This window comes from Rhea pennata, chromosome 6 (assembly GCF_028389875.1).
Source record: "Rhea pennata isolate bPtePen1 chromosome 6, bPtePen1.pri, whole genome shotgun sequence".
NCBI classification, from domain to species: domain Eukaryota; kingdom Metazoa; phylum Chordata; class Aves; order Rheiformes; family Rheidae; genus Rhea; species Rhea pennata.
The window spans coordinates 23,611,974-23,630,377 of record NC_084668.1 but is presented as its reverse complement, the minus strand read 5'-3'; the positions used below and the strand labels follow the sequence as shown (position 1 = coordinate 23,630,377).

The 18,404-nt window shown below is 46.3% G+C and overlaps 1 protein-coding gene across 7 annotated transcripts in view; it reads right to left on the bottom strand.

Moving 5' to 3' along the window:
• Positions 1-1,010: 1,010 nt before the first annotated feature.
• The window catches only part of MAP3K20 (mitogen-activated protein kinase kinase kinase 20), a 92,966-nt gene continuing 75,572 nt past the window's right edge, over positions 1,011-18,404 (bottom strand). For all 7 annotated transcript variants that reach the window (XM_062578236.1, XM_062578240.1, XM_062578242.1 and 4 more), the window contains exons 17-20: positions 9,305-9,421; positions 7,666-7,740; positions 6,443-6,593; positions 1,011-2,021 (exon numbers count right to left, since the gene is read on the bottom strand). In XM_062578236.1, coding sequence (XP_062434220.1) covers positions 1,336-2,021; positions 6,443-6,593; positions 7,666-7,740; positions 9,305-9,421 — 1,029 coding nt within the window. In that variant the 3' untranslated portion in view covers positions 1,011-1,335. The remainder of the gene's footprint in view (positions 2,022-6,442; positions 6,594-7,665; positions 7,741-9,304; positions 9,422-18,404) is intronic.

Genomic DNA, 18,404 nt, shown 5'->3' with positions numbered 1-18,404 from the left:
CCGCAGGGCAGCGGCTGGTGCGGACATGGCCGCAGCGACGGGGGGCTGCCGGCGCGCGCAGAGACACCGCGTCCCTTGCTGTGGGCACCTGCCCCCAGGGACGGCGGGTGGGTGCCCGGGCCAGGCCTGGGTAACATTTCCTGACCTTGCCCAAGGTGTCCCTTGGCTTGCAGAGGGTACCGAGCATTGCTTGGGGTTCAGCTGCCTTTCTCTGCTTCTCCTTTTTTTTTTTTTTTCCTCTTGCATGTTGGGAAACCCTTTTTTCTTCTTTATTTTTTTCCTTTTTAATTGCGTGAAATCAGCCTGGAGTGAAAAGGCCAACAAAAACTTTCTGCAGACAAGTGCGTCTGCACCCATGTCTTTGTTCCCCACGGAGCTAAGGACCGCATTAATCACCAGCTTCGCTGACCTCCTCTTTCCTACCTGAAGACTGAAAGACAAAAGCGGCACAGTCTGGCCACATTTAAAAATTCAATTAAAAAACGCCTGCTGCCCAGGGATAAACATTATCACAGACCTCAATAGGTTTAGATGTAACTGCTATAAAGGCAATGTCTTTCTCTCCCTCTTTTTCCAAGAGCAAAAAGTCTATCTTTTTTTTCTTTCTGACTATGACAACCACGGATGTCACAGAGTCTGCTCCGCGGTATCAGGTACCTGGTAGCTGGGCTTTCCATAAAGAGAAAGCCGAGAAATTCCTGAAAGGGAACAGCAAGCTGGAAGTGGAGAAGTGAAGTCACTGGCATGGACCTGGGGAAAGGTCTCTATGCATTCCTGTTTTCTTTTCTAACTCCACTGATCTGTTAAAAGTATCACCTCTTGCTAAAGCCTTGGCAGAAGCAGATTCAACGGACTGTGGGGAAACCGCCCTAGCAGCCGGACTCGGCGTCTGGAGAAAGAGCTGCGGTGAGGGGAGGTGTAACAGCAGAACTGGGTCTGCAAGGATGAAATGAAGAACTCTGTGATCCGGCACGCTGTTGTGTGGTATTGGTTTTATTATCAACATATTAAGCAAATTAATGAATATCCAGTCAGCTAGGAACACGAGTAGCCAAAGGGAGGAGAGCAGATGGAATCAGCTCCGTCAGGTCTGGGAAGGAAAGCAAGCCCCCGTGACAAAAGCGGACACGGAGTCGTTCTCTTCCACGGGCAGCACCCACGTCTGCGCTGTTTGGCTGGTAAACTCTGAGAGGTAGTATCGAGACTTCAGTGCTGTACACCAGCAGCAGGAAAACATTAAATAAAAGCACACGTATTTTTTTTACTGTTTCATCTAAACATTCTGTTAAATAAAAGGGAAAATAACGCCGTCAAAACCACCCGCAGGGTCCTGCCTCAGAACAGTCTCCGGCCTCGCCAGCCCCCTCTGGCTCTCTCCTTGCCCGGCTTGCCGGCCGCCTGCCTGTGGGACTTCTTGGCGTGCTGCACCTTTATCCATCCTCCTTCGCTGGCTCTGCCCTCTCCCTCGCTCCTCCGGGGCTCGCTTTCGCTCTGCAGAGGCATACCTGGGATGGCCTGGGGCTGAGGGGCAGCGTGCGGGTACCTTCGGTGGTCGGAGGCCCGCGACGTGCCGGGCGTTGAGACGGAAGTCCGGTACGCCTTCCCGGAGTGCCGGGGGGCCGCGGGGGAGCTCGTCCCGCTGCGCCTCCCGTCGGAGGAGCTGCGGGAGTTCCCGCTGTGCGAGGCATTTTGGGCTTTGCCCGCGGACCTGTCCCTTTCTGATGCGGTATCAGAAGCGGTGCTAGAGTTACTGCTGCTCTTTGAGTTAAGATGTAGATTTGATAAATTTCTCATCAAACCATGCGAAAGAGGAGACGAATTTCTGGAATGGCTGATAGAGGTGAACTGGTAGGTGACGGCACCACGCGTTCTCCTTACAGCTGCCGCGTAGGAGTCCTGGCTCCGAAGGTAGGGGAGATAATGCGTTACGGTGGTGGGGCTGTGGGGATGCGCATGCTGAAGGGAAGTGGCTTTTGCTATTTGGTGCATTCTCAGGGTCTTCATCCACTCACTGTCGATACCTGGGAGAGAGATGGAAACAGGATCAGCTTTGTGTGAATTGCTGAAAAACTACGTTCTGGTTTACCAAAGGCATGAGGCTTCATCCATCTGAAGAATCATTGTGTATCTGAAATCGCCCTTTGCCTCCCAGCCTTGCAGGAAATAATCCTTGGTTTGAGGATGTTCAGCATTATGTACTTCAAAATAGCAACTGATGCAAATGTTTGCTATGCCAGTGCAGATTATGGATCTTAGGCTAGAAAATATTTATTGAACCATCTAGTGAAATTGTGCACTAAAGTGAGTCTCCACTCCCAAACATGTCCCAGTGTTTTTAACTCAAGTGAGTTTTAAACATTTCCTAGATGCTCCTGGCAGCCTGGGCAGATTTCTTCACGGCTTTCATTGCAAAAGGGCCTAGAGACCTTCGGAATAAGCTTGGAACAGGAAACTACCGAGTGAATACCTCAACACGCTGGCCACCGCTGCAGCATCCCCTCCACTTGTGTTTCTCTCAGCTGCTGTGGTCCCGCCATTCGCAGATGAGCACGTCCACAGAGGTGGAGCAAACCCCTGCCTGAGTCTATCCACTTGCAGAACGAAAACTTCCAGCGCAAAGGTATCACTGCAGCAGCCAAACTCACCACCTCTCTCTTCTTTTTCTCTTCAAACTGGTATAAACCACAACTAGTTGACCTATTTCAGTGATTATTACTACTATGAACTTAGAAGTGAATCTGCTTTGCACACTCCAAACACTGGGTCTAAGCCACAATTAAGGTCCATAACCTTCATCTAGCTTTCACAGAGAAAATAACTCTGTATGAGAAAAAGACGGTGAGGTAGTACACTTGAACTAGGATAGCACGGATAGATAGCACTTAACTATGAGCTACCCATGGTAGTATGGTGCCCTCACACCTACTGTTACAGTCCCAGGATATTAACAAAAGTTCTAGCGCCCAGAGATCAGACTGAAGCACTGTTGAAAGTCAGCCCTGTGGTTGGCATGAAAGTATACAGCAAATACAATAGTTCTAAATTTTTCATTTGGACTGCGGAAGCTGCCTGATTTTTTACTTTATGGGTACAGCTGAGACCAGGAATTCCTTTTATCAGAGGCCACAGCACTGGCCAAAAACCCACAGGGAGCAACTTAAGTGATTTTGCTCTAGAGAGATTTGAATGATTTGTCCTTAAAGATTGCTAATATCTCTCCAAGAGAAAACCATAACCCTGGCAGCTTGCAGCAGGATCAATGCGACTGAAATGTTACTATACACAGCAGAGGACTCCAGATCCTCTGTCATCTTATTGCTGGTTTCCTGAGTGCTGGCATTCCTCCAGTGCGAGTCCTCTGGCTCTTATTAGCAACACTACCACTGCATCTCCTGTGGGGAGTTTTCAGAAAGCTGGTTGGTAGCTCCGTCCTTGTTAAGATTGCTCCTGTTAAGATGTAATGGATAGTCTCTTCCATTCCTCCTTTCTTCAGACTTTGCTTGAATCCCAAGAGATTTAAATCACTTCAGCTTAATGTCAAATATGTCAAAAGAAAACTGTCTTTCCTGTCAAAGTGTGACTGTGACATCTCCAAAGCAGATAGCTCTGTCTGCACTGAGAGATGAACCTCCTTTCACAAAAAGACAGATGGGAATTGCCTCCTCTGTTTCTTAACCTCCTTCAAAGTCACAGTTTTAAAAGAAACATGCATGGTGAAAGGTACTTTATAAATACTGTCTCCTCTGTCATTCCCCTGTGTTCTTCTGCCTAGACTGTGGATGTAAAACACAGACTTCATAAATCTGAAAACAGCAGGCTGAGGACTCGAATTTGTGTCTTCATCTGCTATCAGCTGCCTCAGAAGGAGCACCCGTACTCCCGTTCAGGCAGCCACCACACAGCCTACCAGGAGCCACCACTGATGGCTCTCCTGAATGAGGTCTCCTGAATGAGGCTCTCCCTTTGGGGCCTTCAGGCCATTCAATCTCTGTTCCTCATGGCAGCCCCTGGTCCAGCTCCTGAGCGGGAGCCTCCCCTGCACGCTCCAGTGGAGCCACCTCTGTAACTCTGAACACCTCACTGGGCCTGGTGGTATCTTCTCCCTTGTTTGGACTCTGAATCAGGAATTATGAATACTGAATTAAATGTTCAGACCAAAACCACCAGAGATAATCTGCAATGAAGACGTATCTTCTAGAACGTGCTCCGGGTCTCACCTGCATTACAAAGCACAGCTGTGTTGCAACTGGATCAAGATACTACTACAGAGGAGTAAGACTGTCCATATCAGACATGTCTGTAGTCTAAAACAGCCTTCTTAATTCCTGAGGCCACTGTTATATATTTGGCTGAAGTGGTACATAATCTAAGACGTTCACTCTCCACTGACCACTGTATCTTGTTCCAGCTCTTGTGCTGCCCCCTCAGTTGTCCCAATCCAAACATTTTTGCAGCCATAAGTGAACTGAAAAAATGCTTTGGCTAACAAATAACTTGACAAAAAAAATTAATGTCTTAGAGGCAAAACTGTGCTAGAGTCAACTGAGCTGAGTTTGACCGTCTATGTCAATAGCATGCTTAAGAAATGAAGACTGCAGTTTAGAGCCCATTGTATTACTAAATGCATCTTACTTTATAAGCCAAGACCCAGAGGCCATAACAAACACTCTGCCAGAAGAAGCCAGAACTGGATAATTATGAATCCAGGCTGGCTCAAGAGGGCAAGTGAGATGTGCTAGAAAAACTCCCCTGCAAATTTCCATTCTTCCTTACAGCACAGCTGGCAGTCAGGAACATTTATGGGTTTGCCAGGCTGGCAGCATTTGCCTGTCAAAACAGTGCAGCATTCGCCCAGGATTCTTTGCCACGCCATATGCAGCTTCTGAGGTGGCAGCCTAGACATGCCCTTCTCTGCCTCTGCCGAACAAGAGGAATCTGTGTCCACACAACTGTCCCATGAGGAGCCTTGTATCCAAACATCTCTGCAAAGCTGCTTGTGAGCTAGATGGACATGAGCAGCAGGAAAGAGCCGACTGAAGTACTCCTGCAGAGCTTGAGTTGCAGGCAGAGAAAGCCAGGATAAGAGCTGCTAAAAGCACTGGCTCCCAGGATCCCTCTAAGGGCTGTGGAAATCTCCTTTTTCTCAAAGAAAGAGGAAGAGATGTGAGAGATTTTCTCCTTTCTCCTATCTCTAGAGATTATCTCCTATCTCCAGATGTCCATGTTACATCATAGTCGAGAAATAAATCTTCACCCAAGGCTCAACTATACAGGTAATTACAGTGTCCCTACCTGTGCTCTCAGACCAGTCCCAAAGCTGATTAGATGCATTGCCATGCAAATGCGTCCTTGCTAACAAGTCCTGCCTTGCTGATATACTCAGACAGGTGGTCGCAGCCCTACACCAGTACAGCTCATGCTAGATTGCACCGTGGCAGCTCAGAGCACAGAGCACAGAGGAACTAGCATGCAAGACAGCGGGAGCGATGCGACAGGTACTGTGGACTCTCCCTACAGCCATGCAGCTGCAAAGGAACCATTCATATGTGGAGGCTCATGCAGAGAGGGAGGTTTCTCTTGGGGGCAAACACTTTGTCCAGCATTCAGATTTACCATTTGGACTTCAAACTGAAGAGATTCAGGTTACCATGGTTTACTGATTATCCACAATGTTAAACTGTGACAGGAATAGACTGGGGGACCTTTGCAGTCAGGAATCCTCTAGTCTTACACTTCCACACTTTTGCTAGGCTGAGCTCTGCCAAGGCCTGTGCACTCTGTGTGGGCTTTAGATTTCAGCCAAAATCCTTCTGCTGCGCCAACACACTTGACACAGTGCTGAGCGCCCTCTTGTTTTGGAGAAGAATGGCAGATTTGCATACTGATCCCCCGATCCAGCCTCCACAAGCATTCTTGGAGAGAGGAACACGCCTGCCATCCTGGAAAGGCTGCCGTGGATATGTACACACGTGAGAACAGAGAGTGGAAGAAGCCTGGGCTACAGGTAGAAACATCCTTCCCAAGGACCAAGTCTTCTACACTGGAGGGCTAAGCGTTTGGGGTTTTGGAGCCCAAGGATCTGAGCTCTATCTCTGCTGATGATGTGCAACTGCAAGAGACCACAGTAGACGAAAGAGCTGTAGCTAATCGTCATAGACTACTTCCACCATACAGGACACCCCCTTTAAATTGCACTGAGATATAGAACACATCACTGCCTAATGGGTGGGTCATACATGCCAGGGTGCTCCTGCATGCATCCACCCCGGGCATTTCAGCGGCCTCAGTGCAGGCTGAAGCAGCAAGACGGAGCTCTACTGTCAGAACAGAATAACAGTGTTTGCTTTCTCCTGTTCTCCCTGCATACACCTTGCCCATGTCAGCAATAAAGGCAGCAGTGGCAGTAGCAGCAGTAATAAGCAGTCTGAGTATAGTGACTTACTTGAATTGGACCTGCTCCGTGGGTCACCCTCCGAGTTCGGGAGGGAGGTCTGGATCACGAGCTGAACTGCCTGGACTTCATCCTGCGCTTTCACTTTGCTCCAGTGGATACCTTGGATGTGCCGGGTGGTTTTGGGAGTTCTGACATCGCTCTGCTCAGGAAACAGCACCGCATTAGGATATAACACACGACGGGCTAAGCTGTCCTACCAGGGAACTTCCACTAGCGCCTGGGCAGCAGCAGCGTTTTGAAAAAAGAATTTGTTTTGCAAAAGCACTTATGCAGTTCTCAAGTATTTTTAGACTCCAGATAATTTTGGCTGGTATTTTATGATTATGCTAAAAATGCGGTAGTGAATAACTGTTTCAATTAATATTCCATGTGGAAGAAAGATCTGAGGGCCTTTCTCAACAAATACAAAAAGTATTCTGCTAGTTGTATTAATGTTTGCGTCAAACAGACAGTGCTTTCTGCTAAAAGAGCTAGGACAAAGCAGGTATTTTTGCAGGGGTTCCCTCCACGATAACCTTCCTGGAGCAGCATGTGCCCCAATTCTGCCGTAAGTCCCTGTGATTCCTGGGAGGAACTTCAGACTAAAAGAAACCTAGGGTTATTCTTCTTGCAACAGAAAACTACCATTCTTCACTTCTAAGACTAGCAAACAAGGTCCAGAATTTTCCTGTCTCTCCATCACCGCTTGAATCCTTGCCTTAGGACGGAGCTGGAATTTCAATTATTAGCCTCAGTGTGAAGCATGTCATTGGTCTTTATAAAAACACTTTTGTAAGTAACCACAATCTCTTTTTACAAAGGCTAATTTCTATCACATTAAATGTTGTTAAATTGTCTCCAGATTTCATTTTATTTCACTCTCTACTTCTCATTCTCTTTCTCCTCCTCCTGCCTCTCAGCTCTGCTAATTAGTTCTTTGTTGAAAAAGTAAAAATCTCTATCTCTTCAGGTAGTGCCAGCAACACTGACCATTACCTCAGGTAAAAGGAGTTTTCTTACTTGAGAAAAAGAGCTGTCCTGGCTAGGAGTCTGAGCACGCGGTCTCTGTAGACCTCATTCAGCTTTTGCTCTGAACCTGAGCTTTTACAATCGTTACGGGGTGCTAAGCCTTGATTATAGGACATAGCAGAGACAGATGAGACTATTTCAGTATCTCCCACGAAGGCTTTATCTTGGATAAATAATTTTTTTATTTGTTTCCTGGAACTTACCTCATATGTAACAATACATTCTACAGACTGGTGTTCTTCGATTCCCAAAATCCATTTTTCCATTACAAATGGTGGCTGAAAAAAAATATGGGTGGATTTTTATGAGGTGTTCTTCCTGATCTCCTGACTTGTCTCTAAAACACTCCAAAGCTATTTTTAACTTTTCCCTTGTTGCATCCTTTTCCATATTGTTTGCATCAATATTTTTCTTAAAAAGTTATGAGAAAGGCAATATACTTTTGAAATTATTTACTTCCCTTTTTTATAAAAGGAAAGCTGAGAAGAGAGTTTTAGAAATAACTGACTGTAATTTAAACAACATGGAATATCCTCATTGGGGCATCACCCTTTTTAGTTTTTGTGCATATGCAAATTTTTGGCGAGAGAATTTCAGAAACAAGCAAGAAGAAATAGGTAAAGATTCATGGAGATGTTCTCTGCCATACATACAAACGCAGACGTATGCTAAAGGTAATCTTACTGTATCTGGTGATTTTTTTAACTTTAATCTTTCTATTTTTAAGGGAAAAAATGAAAAAACCCAACATGGAAGTTCTAAAAAATTAAACAGGAAGCTATCTTGCAATAAAAAATTCAAATAATAATAATAATAAATCACAGATATAATAGAAAAGCTCTACAAATCGCTACCTATGACAATAGTATTAGCATAATCAAAAAGGAAAATCCTTTTTATCAGAATTATGTTTTGTCAACGTATGTTTATATTTTCCCTATTATTCTGCCCATGAGTATCTGATTCTCAATAGCTTTAAGTTCTCAAGAGTTTTTCCTTTAGAAGAAATAACCAAAGATGCCCCCCAAATGTTGCATAAGGCATACAGAGCTAAAAGCTTCAGGATTTCTATTTTTATCAGCTCACATTCGAGCAGCATTCTAATTGGTAATCAAGTTGTGTATTTTTTTTCCCTTAGAAATGTATTTTGTTAGCTATTACCAAGTGGAGCATATTAATAAAAACAATCAATTAAAATAACAGCAAATAGAATGTCCTGTGCATTAGCAAAGCTTCTTTTGCTTACGTTAAAATCAGTGTAAATGCTGGATGGTAAATTATTTACAAGCAGATTCTGAAAAAGGTAAATATCCAGTGACGCTGAATTGAAAATGTTCAGTACCATACTGCCCCTGCTCTACACGCTGATGGGCTTTAGTCTCTGGCACCATCACAGCGTGAAGGAGGGAGTCTTAGAACTGTGTAGAAGTTCTCAAACCATGTAAAAAAAAAATAGAAAAAGAAAAAAACCACCCACACAAATCACATGAAGTTTCAAACTGGGACATTTAAATCTCTCTCTTCTCTTAAAAAAGAAAGTAATTTTGTGGACATTCTTTTCTTTAAAAGAGGTAATAAATTCAGAAGATATAACATAGAATTAAAGGAAGAAAATAGAAATTAGTTCCTTCTCTTATTTTTCTATTGTTAACATTATTGTCAGCTTAAAAGAAAACCAAAATACCTAACTCCTATTACGATACAAATCTGTTTAAAATGTGCATTTTATTTAAAAGCTGTCAAGAGACTGAGCTTCCGCAAGCACAAAAGTCGACTGCTGTGGTATTTTAATGTCTTTGTTTGAGATCTGTGAATTCGTGAAAGCTTTAAGGCTGTAAATACCTTTGTCATCTTTAAAATCTCTACATCAGGTAGGTTAGTGTTGAATGTCACATCTTTTATGTAGGTTATTGCAATTTCATCCCCATCCATCTCCATGTACATTTTCCATTTACAGTCCTATGAATAATAAAAAAAGAATGCTAGATTGTTAGAATACAAATAAAAAAACCCAAAATGAAACAAAACTGAAAACCGAAACAAACCAAAACCAGCCTAATCCTCAGTATGTTAAAAAAAACCAACAAAAATATTTGGAACATACACTTATTTTAAGACACGCGTATTTTACTATTAAAGTATCGGTAATGAGAAACCTTCAGCTTCTGCTGCTGGCCCTCCTCCCCGTCGCGGCCGGGAAAGGGCTGCCCCGCGGAGGCCTCTCGGCGTCCCGACGGCGCGCCGGCCCGGCGGGCTGGCCGAAGCGGCCCGGAGAGGCCCGCGCCGCGGCGGGCGGCCCGGCGGGCGCGAGCCGCGGCGGGGAGCGGGGCCGCCCCGCGAGCACCAACCCGGCAAGGCCGAGAGAGGCGACCAGCGGGTCTAGGAAATGCCGGCAGGGCGGTCGCTCAGGTCGCGGGTAAGAGAACGAGCTGGTTGCTGCAGCGCAGCTATTTCAGACGCGGAACAAAGCAATTCAACGTATCCTTAGAGCATCCTACGAGTTTATCTGGGGCCAGGCGTCCAGCACCGTCCCCGGGTGCGAGCCGACAAGACGCCACGCTGCTGGCCGCATCCCGCAGGTGCCTCCGTGAGGGCCGGCAGCAGGGTCCCCAGGGGAGCCGGGGAGCGTGACCGGCTGGCGATGGGCGGCGGGACGCCCGAGACGGAGCAAAGCAGCCAACGCTTCGCGCCGTGCCCGGCAGGCGCTCTGGGGATGAGCCGCTGTTGGGTGCACTGAGTTCCTCCAGACGCGCGTCCCTGGGTGACTCCCTGCGGCCCGCAGTAAATTGCTGTGCCTTGATCCGCGGACGCGCGGAGGAGCCTGCCCGTCCCCGAGGCACCTTGCAGACGTCCTGGAGGACCCAGAGGGGTGTCGGGGCAGAGCTCCGTGCCGCCTGCCAGGCAGGTGCTCTCTGACTTAACACTTGCGTGAGGGAGCTATCTCCTCAGCTCCCTCACAAAATGCAAAAACTTTCAATGGGGACGCAGATGGCCGTTGAGGGCCAAAGGCTTGCATAAGCACTTATTTGCACACACAAATGTACAGCAGCCTAAAAAGTATCCATTTGTACATGCAATTATCTGCTAGTGTTTGCACGTGCATCTCTCACAAATGTAACTTAGGAGCTCAGCCCCCAGAAGTCTCAAAGCTTTTAATCAGACATTGAATTGGCAATTCTAAGATAAAAGAAAACTGGAGCATAATCATTTCAGAACCACAACAACAAATTATGCTTATGAAAGCATTTGGCCCTGCATGTCCATCTGTCCCCATTGAAAGCTTCTGCGTTTCACAAACGGAGTGGACGTGAGCGTTAATTTAAGCAACGCCACGACGACAGTTTCCGCGGGAAGGAATCACAGCCCGGTGGCCAGGGGGCCAGGCTGCGGCTCCGACCAGCTGAGCTCAGCCTCCGGCACTGCCCCCAGCTTCCTGTGCCACCTAAGAGCGGCTGAAGCGTCTCCTCCGCCTCCCTGTCCTGATCAGGGACCGTGGCTCTTTGCACGTCCTTTTTCTGCCTCGCTTTTTCAGGCCGTCATCGGGGGTTACCCCGTCTCTTCCAAGGCCCCGCGCTCGGCCGAGGACTTGACGCGCTGCGCAGCCGAGGAGCAGCGACGGATCCCTTGCGTTTCAAACTCCCCTTCTCGAGCTGCCCGTGGCTTTCTTGTTACCAGGCTTCTTGCAGAATTTCCTCAGCTGATGCTGTGTGGGTTCCCCACGGCACGTCTAAGCTGAGGTTCAATGACAAAGTGGGGCAGCGCCTCGCTTGCTGACATTTATTACTTTTTACAAAAACACCTAAGCCAAACAGAGAACAAAACATTGACATAAAATAATACCATCAACCTAATTCTGCGCGTGTCCTGTCGGGAGACCACTGCAGAGCACCCAAGGGTCGCAGCCCTTTTCCACCCGAGGGCACCAGCCGCCTCTGGCTTCACAGATCAGGATTTTGCGCTGGTGCTATGAAGTCTCCCTACAGACCAAATCTGACAAGCCCGAGTTTATTTTATAAGCAATGTAAATCGAGCTACCCTCTGTGGAGCGAAAGCAGCACCGCGTGACTGCGGGGCCGAGGGGCGCTGGGCACCCGCAGGGGCTCGCGGGGCCGCCGGCGCAGCGGCGCCCGCAGGAGCCCGCTCAGCGCCGCGCAGCGCCAGGCTGCCTGCGGCAGCTGGGGACGCGCGAGCTGTGCACGAACACCGCCGACTCGTGTTTACTGACTGCAGCTTTGCAGAAAGGAACGTGCTCTCTCATCTGTAAGACCCAGCCCCCAGCCTTCGGTCCTCCTTGGCCTCCTCTCCAGCCGCACAGCGCGGGCGCAGCACTGACTGCGTCCTCAGCAGTCCCGCTAGAACACCCATCTCATTTTATTTGGAAAGGTTTTTATTTAGCGTTATTGTAAAATAGTCAGAGGAAAGGGAGAAAGGGAGCGAGAGAGACAGAAGAAAAAGGAGAAAGGGAGAGAGAGAGACGAGAAAGAAGCACAGAAAGAGAGAAAAGAGAGCAAAAAGCAAAGAAGAAGAAAGGAAGGGAAGGAAGGAAGAAAACAAGGAGGAAAGAGAGAGAGAGAAGGAGGGGACAAGGGGAAAGGGGACAAGGGGAAAGGGAAGAAAGACAGACAGAAAGGAGAAGAATGCAAAAGGAAGAATCCAGGTGACTTTAGAGTCAAGACACTTAGGAACTATGTAAGATAAGTTGGTTTCTTTGCTTAAAAACTTGGCAACCATTTTGCTCACCCACACAGTAAATAATGCTAGGTTTGTGTGCTGCAAAAAGGGATAATATTCCTGTGTTTTCCAATTAATTTGTAAGTTCATATTTAGCAATGAATAGGAAAGATATGTTTAACTACTTCAGTAAAAATTTGGTTAGAGTAATAGTATGTATTTGATTTCTTTGATGCATTAGAGCCATAACATTTCTTGGAGCAAGACTATATTTAGTGCAAGATATACATGAGAAAATAATTTGGAAATGGTTTGTTCACAATGTCTAGTTGAGAAATATACTTGCATGAGGTCCTTCAAAAAAGATTTCCCTGGGCATCTTGCAATCATCAGACATTAAAATACCTTCGAATACTTACCTGTTTGAGTTTGATTTAAATGAATAATTTCAGCTTTTTGATTAAAAAGAATGCAGTTTCATAACCGAGAGGCACAATCACTAAAACTTTGTGTGAAAAGCATATCTGAGTAGCATTTCGACAAAGCTAATAAATCAGTAATCCCTGCAAACGACTGCAGAAACACAGAAGCAAATCACAAACGTATTTCGAGCCACTTGTCCTCAGCTTCGACACAGAAAACACAAACACATTAAAAATTAGGTCTCCTGCTTACTGTGCTGAAAATACTCCTTTAACCCTGTACGTACTATGTCTGTAACAGAAACTGAAAGGAAAATGAAAAAGATCCGGCATAGGCTTTAAACCACAAACACGTCTCCTGCAACACCAGCCTGGAACTCTTGCTGGGGAGACACCTCATTTTTCAAGGAGGCCCAAATCATTTTAAATCATCATCACTCATTTTAAAATCAGTGGTTGCAATAAACCTTTTTTTTTTATGTGATTCAAGAAAAAACGGGAACGGCATTGTAGCAGGCAACGGGATATTAGAAGAAAAATAAGATGTAACGCCAGATGAAACAAATAAGAAAAAAAATGTTGGTCATGCTGGCGCTAAAAGTAGTAGCATGTTGGTGATTTAGGTCCCCAGAAGCTCCTTTACATTCTTAGCTATTATCTATCTCAGCTGCTGAAACCTGCTGTTTTAAAGGCATTATAGTTGAACATCTAGTGACAGCACTTGGGTTATTTATCATTATGTATCACCCAGCTACACTGTATTTTATTATTCCGGATTTAAAGGCAGATAACACAATTATGGTTAATTTGCTTCTCTTCTTTACATATATAGTGTCATGACCCACCACTGCTTTGTCCCATGAGATATTTTTAACCAAAAAGAAATCCACAAGAAACTCTCCCTAAAAATTCCATTAATAACCTCTTGTAGCGTGTATAGGTTGCAGGGTCTGGAACTAAGAATGTTTTAATCTCTTCAGCAAAACAATGTCTCATAATGATGTACAGGACTATTGCTGCACTGATGAAGAATCATACATAATTCAGCACCTTTCACTTGGCACCACTGTGATATCCTCATTAGCAGTGGCTCACAGTGGCTGTCAGATGGTGTCCATGCGAATGCAGGCATTATATTGTCTTTGAGATGTGCAGCTGCTTCCATGACACTGCCAGTATATAAAAACATGACGCCAGTTTGTTTTATTTAGTGCTAAACCTTCCAGTTTGTAAAAACAAGGCTGACACAGAGCCTGACATGAGGCAGTGAAAATAATTAGCTCTCATTTTCTCAGCCTCCTATTTCCTTCTCCCCGCTGTGTTCTCTTTCCACTAAACCACCACATGTCAGTCGAAATGGGAGGCAATTAGTGGGCTCATTTCAGTCCCCACAACTGTGCTGAAAAGAAAGTATTTATGATGGCACAATGAACAGCTGAAAGATTAAATAACATTTGCCTTTTGAAAAGAAAATGACTTCTAGCTAAATGGGCAATTTTTGATTATTCTCAAACAAGCTTAGAGTAGTTGGTTTTTAAAATACAAGAAAGGAAAATGAGTCATTTTTAGGTGAAAGAATCAAATAAAACTTGACACAGTAATGCAAATAACTGATGTTTTATTGCAAAATATGTAAATGTGTTATACCCTTAACAATGGCTCGTGCCTCAGGTCGGGGCAGGCTGTTGCCAGCTAGGCTCCAGCAAGACAAGGTGGCTCCTCCGCCGGTTTTGTTTCAGTTGCGGATGAAGAAAAAAAAAACAGGGGCGGAGGGGGAGGCCTTCCGAGAGAGATGTGCTTAAAACATAAAGAAACAAAGCAAGTGAAAGATATATTTATGTTATCAATTGCTTGCGTGCCTCCTCCGAAAGCCAGAGCCCTTACTCCTCCACGAGGCAACGGGCGCTCATGGCCGCAGCTCAGCCCGGAGGAGCGCGAGGCCTCTCTCCGCTGACACCCACCACCTAGCAGTGCCAAAAATACCTGTCCCTCGATCGTGTCCTTCTTTAACATCTAGTGCTGTACGATACTGTGCCGTCATGGGGTGGGACGTACCGACAAACGCCGGACGTGCTGCCGCCGCAGCCCCAGCGCGGGTGCCCTGCGGACAGCAGGCTGTCGCAGCTGAGGTGGAGAGCTCAGCGATAAACCTGGTGCTGAGATGTGCCGTGGTGTTTGCCAAACGCTGCCCCTGCCACGTGATGAGACGCAAACCAGGACCGCTGTGGTCTCGGTCCACGTCAAAAAGATGAAGGGTGGGCTTGCGGGTGGAAGGCGGAAGCGTGGGAAGCACCGGCCCCTTCTCCGGCTGCGCCGTGGACACCCTCCCGCGCCGTTTTAACCAGCCTCGCGCTCCGGGAGACGACTCCCGCTTGCCGCTCGCGGGGAAACCGCCCAGTGCCAGCACAGCCTCCTCCCCGCCTGCGTGGCCGCGGGCGGGCGCGAGCAGCGCGGCTGGACCCGTGCTACGCACGCGCAGCGGCAGAGGTCCTCCCCGCGGCTGTCGCCTGGCGAGGACACGCCACAAGCCCACAGACTACTGGGAACCGCTTGTGCTTCTGCGGAGGAGCCGGCTACTGAGGCTACACCTGCGAGGCAATTTAATTCAGAGTGGCCAAGGTATAAAGATCAAGATTAAAAATGCTGTCTAGAAAGTCAAGTGAGCGAGTCGCCTAACTGAGGAGTCTGCACCTCTTCGGGATTAAGGAGAAATAGCTCATTTCCAATGGGAATTCCGGGCTCAGCACTGCATACGCGAGAATTTAAAACGGCGTTGGCTTCAGTTTGACCTCAGGTACACGGATGCTGTGGCTAGCGGAGCAGCTAGCTGGTGGTAATCCCAGCGCAGATGGTGGCGTCACCCTCGCTCCGCCTGCGCGAAAACAGCGCGCGGAAAGAAAGCACAAGGAGTTCAAATCACCTGCGCTGGAGAGCTACAGCCAGCGCCACTCTGCCACCCAGACCCCTCCCTGGCGGGCTAAGTCAACCAGTGCTGAAGGTAGCTGGTTTCATTTCAATATAGCTGCGGTTTTATTTTGCAGCTTAGGTGGTTTTTCTTCTCTTCACAAAGTAGTTACCTCTTTAATGACTACTTACTCGAATGTGAGCAAGCCCATGAAAATGCCACACAAACACCACTACTCTGATTCTTGCATTCTTAAGGATTAGTTTTTAGTATTGAAAGCATTATGCTTTGAGAGAAGATTAAAGAGCTAGGGTTTGAGACGGTGAGGTTTTGAGGTACGATTAACTAACTGCATGTTAGAGAGTCAAGGTACTTGCAAGTATCTTTCAAGGCAGATAACAAGAAATGCTCTGCTAGCTTTACTTATTAAATACTGACAGTGTGTGGTGAGCATGATATGTACAAAACTGGAATTCTAAATTTTGGACCTTTTTGCCCTGTTTTTTGCTGTGTTTGTAAAATAACGTGAGGAGTCTTGCACAGCAAATTAAACTGATGATGTCACATCACATCTGTCCAACTTCACTAGGAGTTAGCTTTAAGACAGTAAAGAAAGGTTTCATCAATGTTGATGTACTAGAAAGCCAGAGAGGAAGAAGCAGTAAAAATGGTCTCAAGCACCTGCTAAATTGCCTTCTGGTTACAGCACCTCTTTTAGCGCTGTTTTGTCTGCTTGCATTGTGCCAGCCCATGTTTCTCCGCATGCAGCGCTGGTCGCAATGTCTCTTTGAAGTAGCCCTACTACTACACACACTTTTGCATTGCACATTTAAATAATAGCATTAAAATATACCCCAGGCTGGATATTCAGGGCTAAAATACAGTTCACACAGTTAGCAGACGGTTTTGAAGAGGCTCTGCTCCTTACCTTGTCAAATGGAGCGAGAGGGAGCTGGGGGAGAAAAAGGCAAAATGGTGAGCTAACTTCAAAGCTTTGTGTTTGGATATAGGTCAGGCTGTGCCACATTCGGTAAAAATGAAAACATTCAAAGGTATGGTGAAACTCTGCCCTTTTGAGGACCAAAACTAAAGAATGCATCAACAGGAGACAAAAAGACTGTGAGCAATCCTTCTTAAGGGGTTGGATGATTCATCACTGCGGAGCCGACACAGCTCAGACACCTTTCCCTGATTGGGAAATTTTAATGAGCCACCTAGGATGAGAAAGCCATTGAAAATTCACTCTGCGGTTCTGCAAACCAGCTCAAGCCACAATTGTGAGGGTTTGTTTTTTACCCCCTTTGGTATCTTGGAGTTAATTGGGCCCCCTGTTTTTTATTTGTGTAAAAATTCATATAAAACGTCTAAATCTATCGCCTTTCAGCTCAGTGGGAATTGCGTACAGGAAGGTCATTAAAAGGAAGTAAATGGAAGTAACCACATAACTTGAACTACGAGAGTTGGAAAAGAAACCTCTAAAAACCAGGTTAGCTTTGCAGCGCTCACTCCTGATGCATTCTGAGAGCACAAAGGTCACCCGAGCTTTCATCACCTCCAAAGATGCAGCTAAAAAGGGAAGAAAACTGTAATGAAATGACTGCATTTATCAGCTGATGGAAACCAACATAATCCCACTAGCAGAGGCAGTTTAAATTAGATAACGAATCCGGGGATGGTAAAGCTGTGTACTGGGAAGTCAATGTTTCATTTAGCGTACAGACAAGGCTGCATATTCAAATGGCATCCTGAAGTATATTCACCAGGACCCTTGATAAAAAAGCACCGGCATTATTAAGGTCCTTAATTTTCTGCTGTGCTGCTGGCGGCTTCTGAAGAAGGTGCGCTGGTGGTGCCTACCGGCACAGGCAATGCCACGGAGAGGACACCCGTGCTCCAAGCAAATGCTTTTAATACCTGAGGCTGCGTAAGCACGCTAGGGCTTTGCTGGGTCTGGCCAACACATCTGAATTCACCACGCAGACCCCTCTGACGGCTGCCAGGCCCTGGACCAGCTCGTCCCGCTGGGTTACGCACTCATGGCCTTGCGGCCAGCTTTCTAGCTATAGAGATGGTGGTAAGTGTGATCCCAAGGGGTTTTGCTGCTTAGTTTTAAAGAAACATCCAGCGCCCTTTTACAAAAATAAGTAAGTAAAAGAAGTTTAATCCCTTCCATCCTGGTCTACCCAGCATCTCCAATTCATTTCAGTACAAACCTGGGTGATGGTAGCAGTAGCTGGCTTAGAGCAGCCTCTAGGGTAGCTAGAAGATTGTATCCAGGGTTTTTCAAAGAATCAAGCTAGCCCAGTTTTGTACATCTTATGTGCCACACCATTTTTATCAATGCTGTGTTTAATGCAGTTCTCACTCAAATAAATTAGCTTGCCTGCACTGACCACAGTGTACCGCTTTGAAGTTCAACCTGTCTAGTCATTCCCCTCCACTTTCTAAAACTGGTTTAACAACAGCATTTTAAAAGTCGCGTACGAACTATCAAACAGATCTCTGGAGGAAGTTTCAATTCCAGAGAAACTTAGGTGACATACTGCACTCCCTGGGGATCCACGTCAGGGGCACATTCATTAAACAGAGGTGAATCCCAGGAAAGGCAGATTTAGCATGCAGCACACAGCTATGGTAAGAAATACTTCCTTGAGAAGGAGTGTAACACCACACAGAGCAAAGAGGACCAATTAGGAGGTCACGGGGAAGGGAGGATCAAAAAAAACCTCCAAAACCAAAAATACTGAAAAAAAGAACGCCCTCTTTTAGTTTTCCAGTTATTATGTCAGAAAACTGCAAAAGTTGTATCTGCATTACACTCCCACTCAGCTAGCCCCATCCTCTAGTAATGATTTAGCCCCTGTCCCACAGGATTTGGCACATGGTTCCTTTGCAAATTTTTCTGTCATGGCCAAAACATCTTGTACACTTATCTTCAAACTTA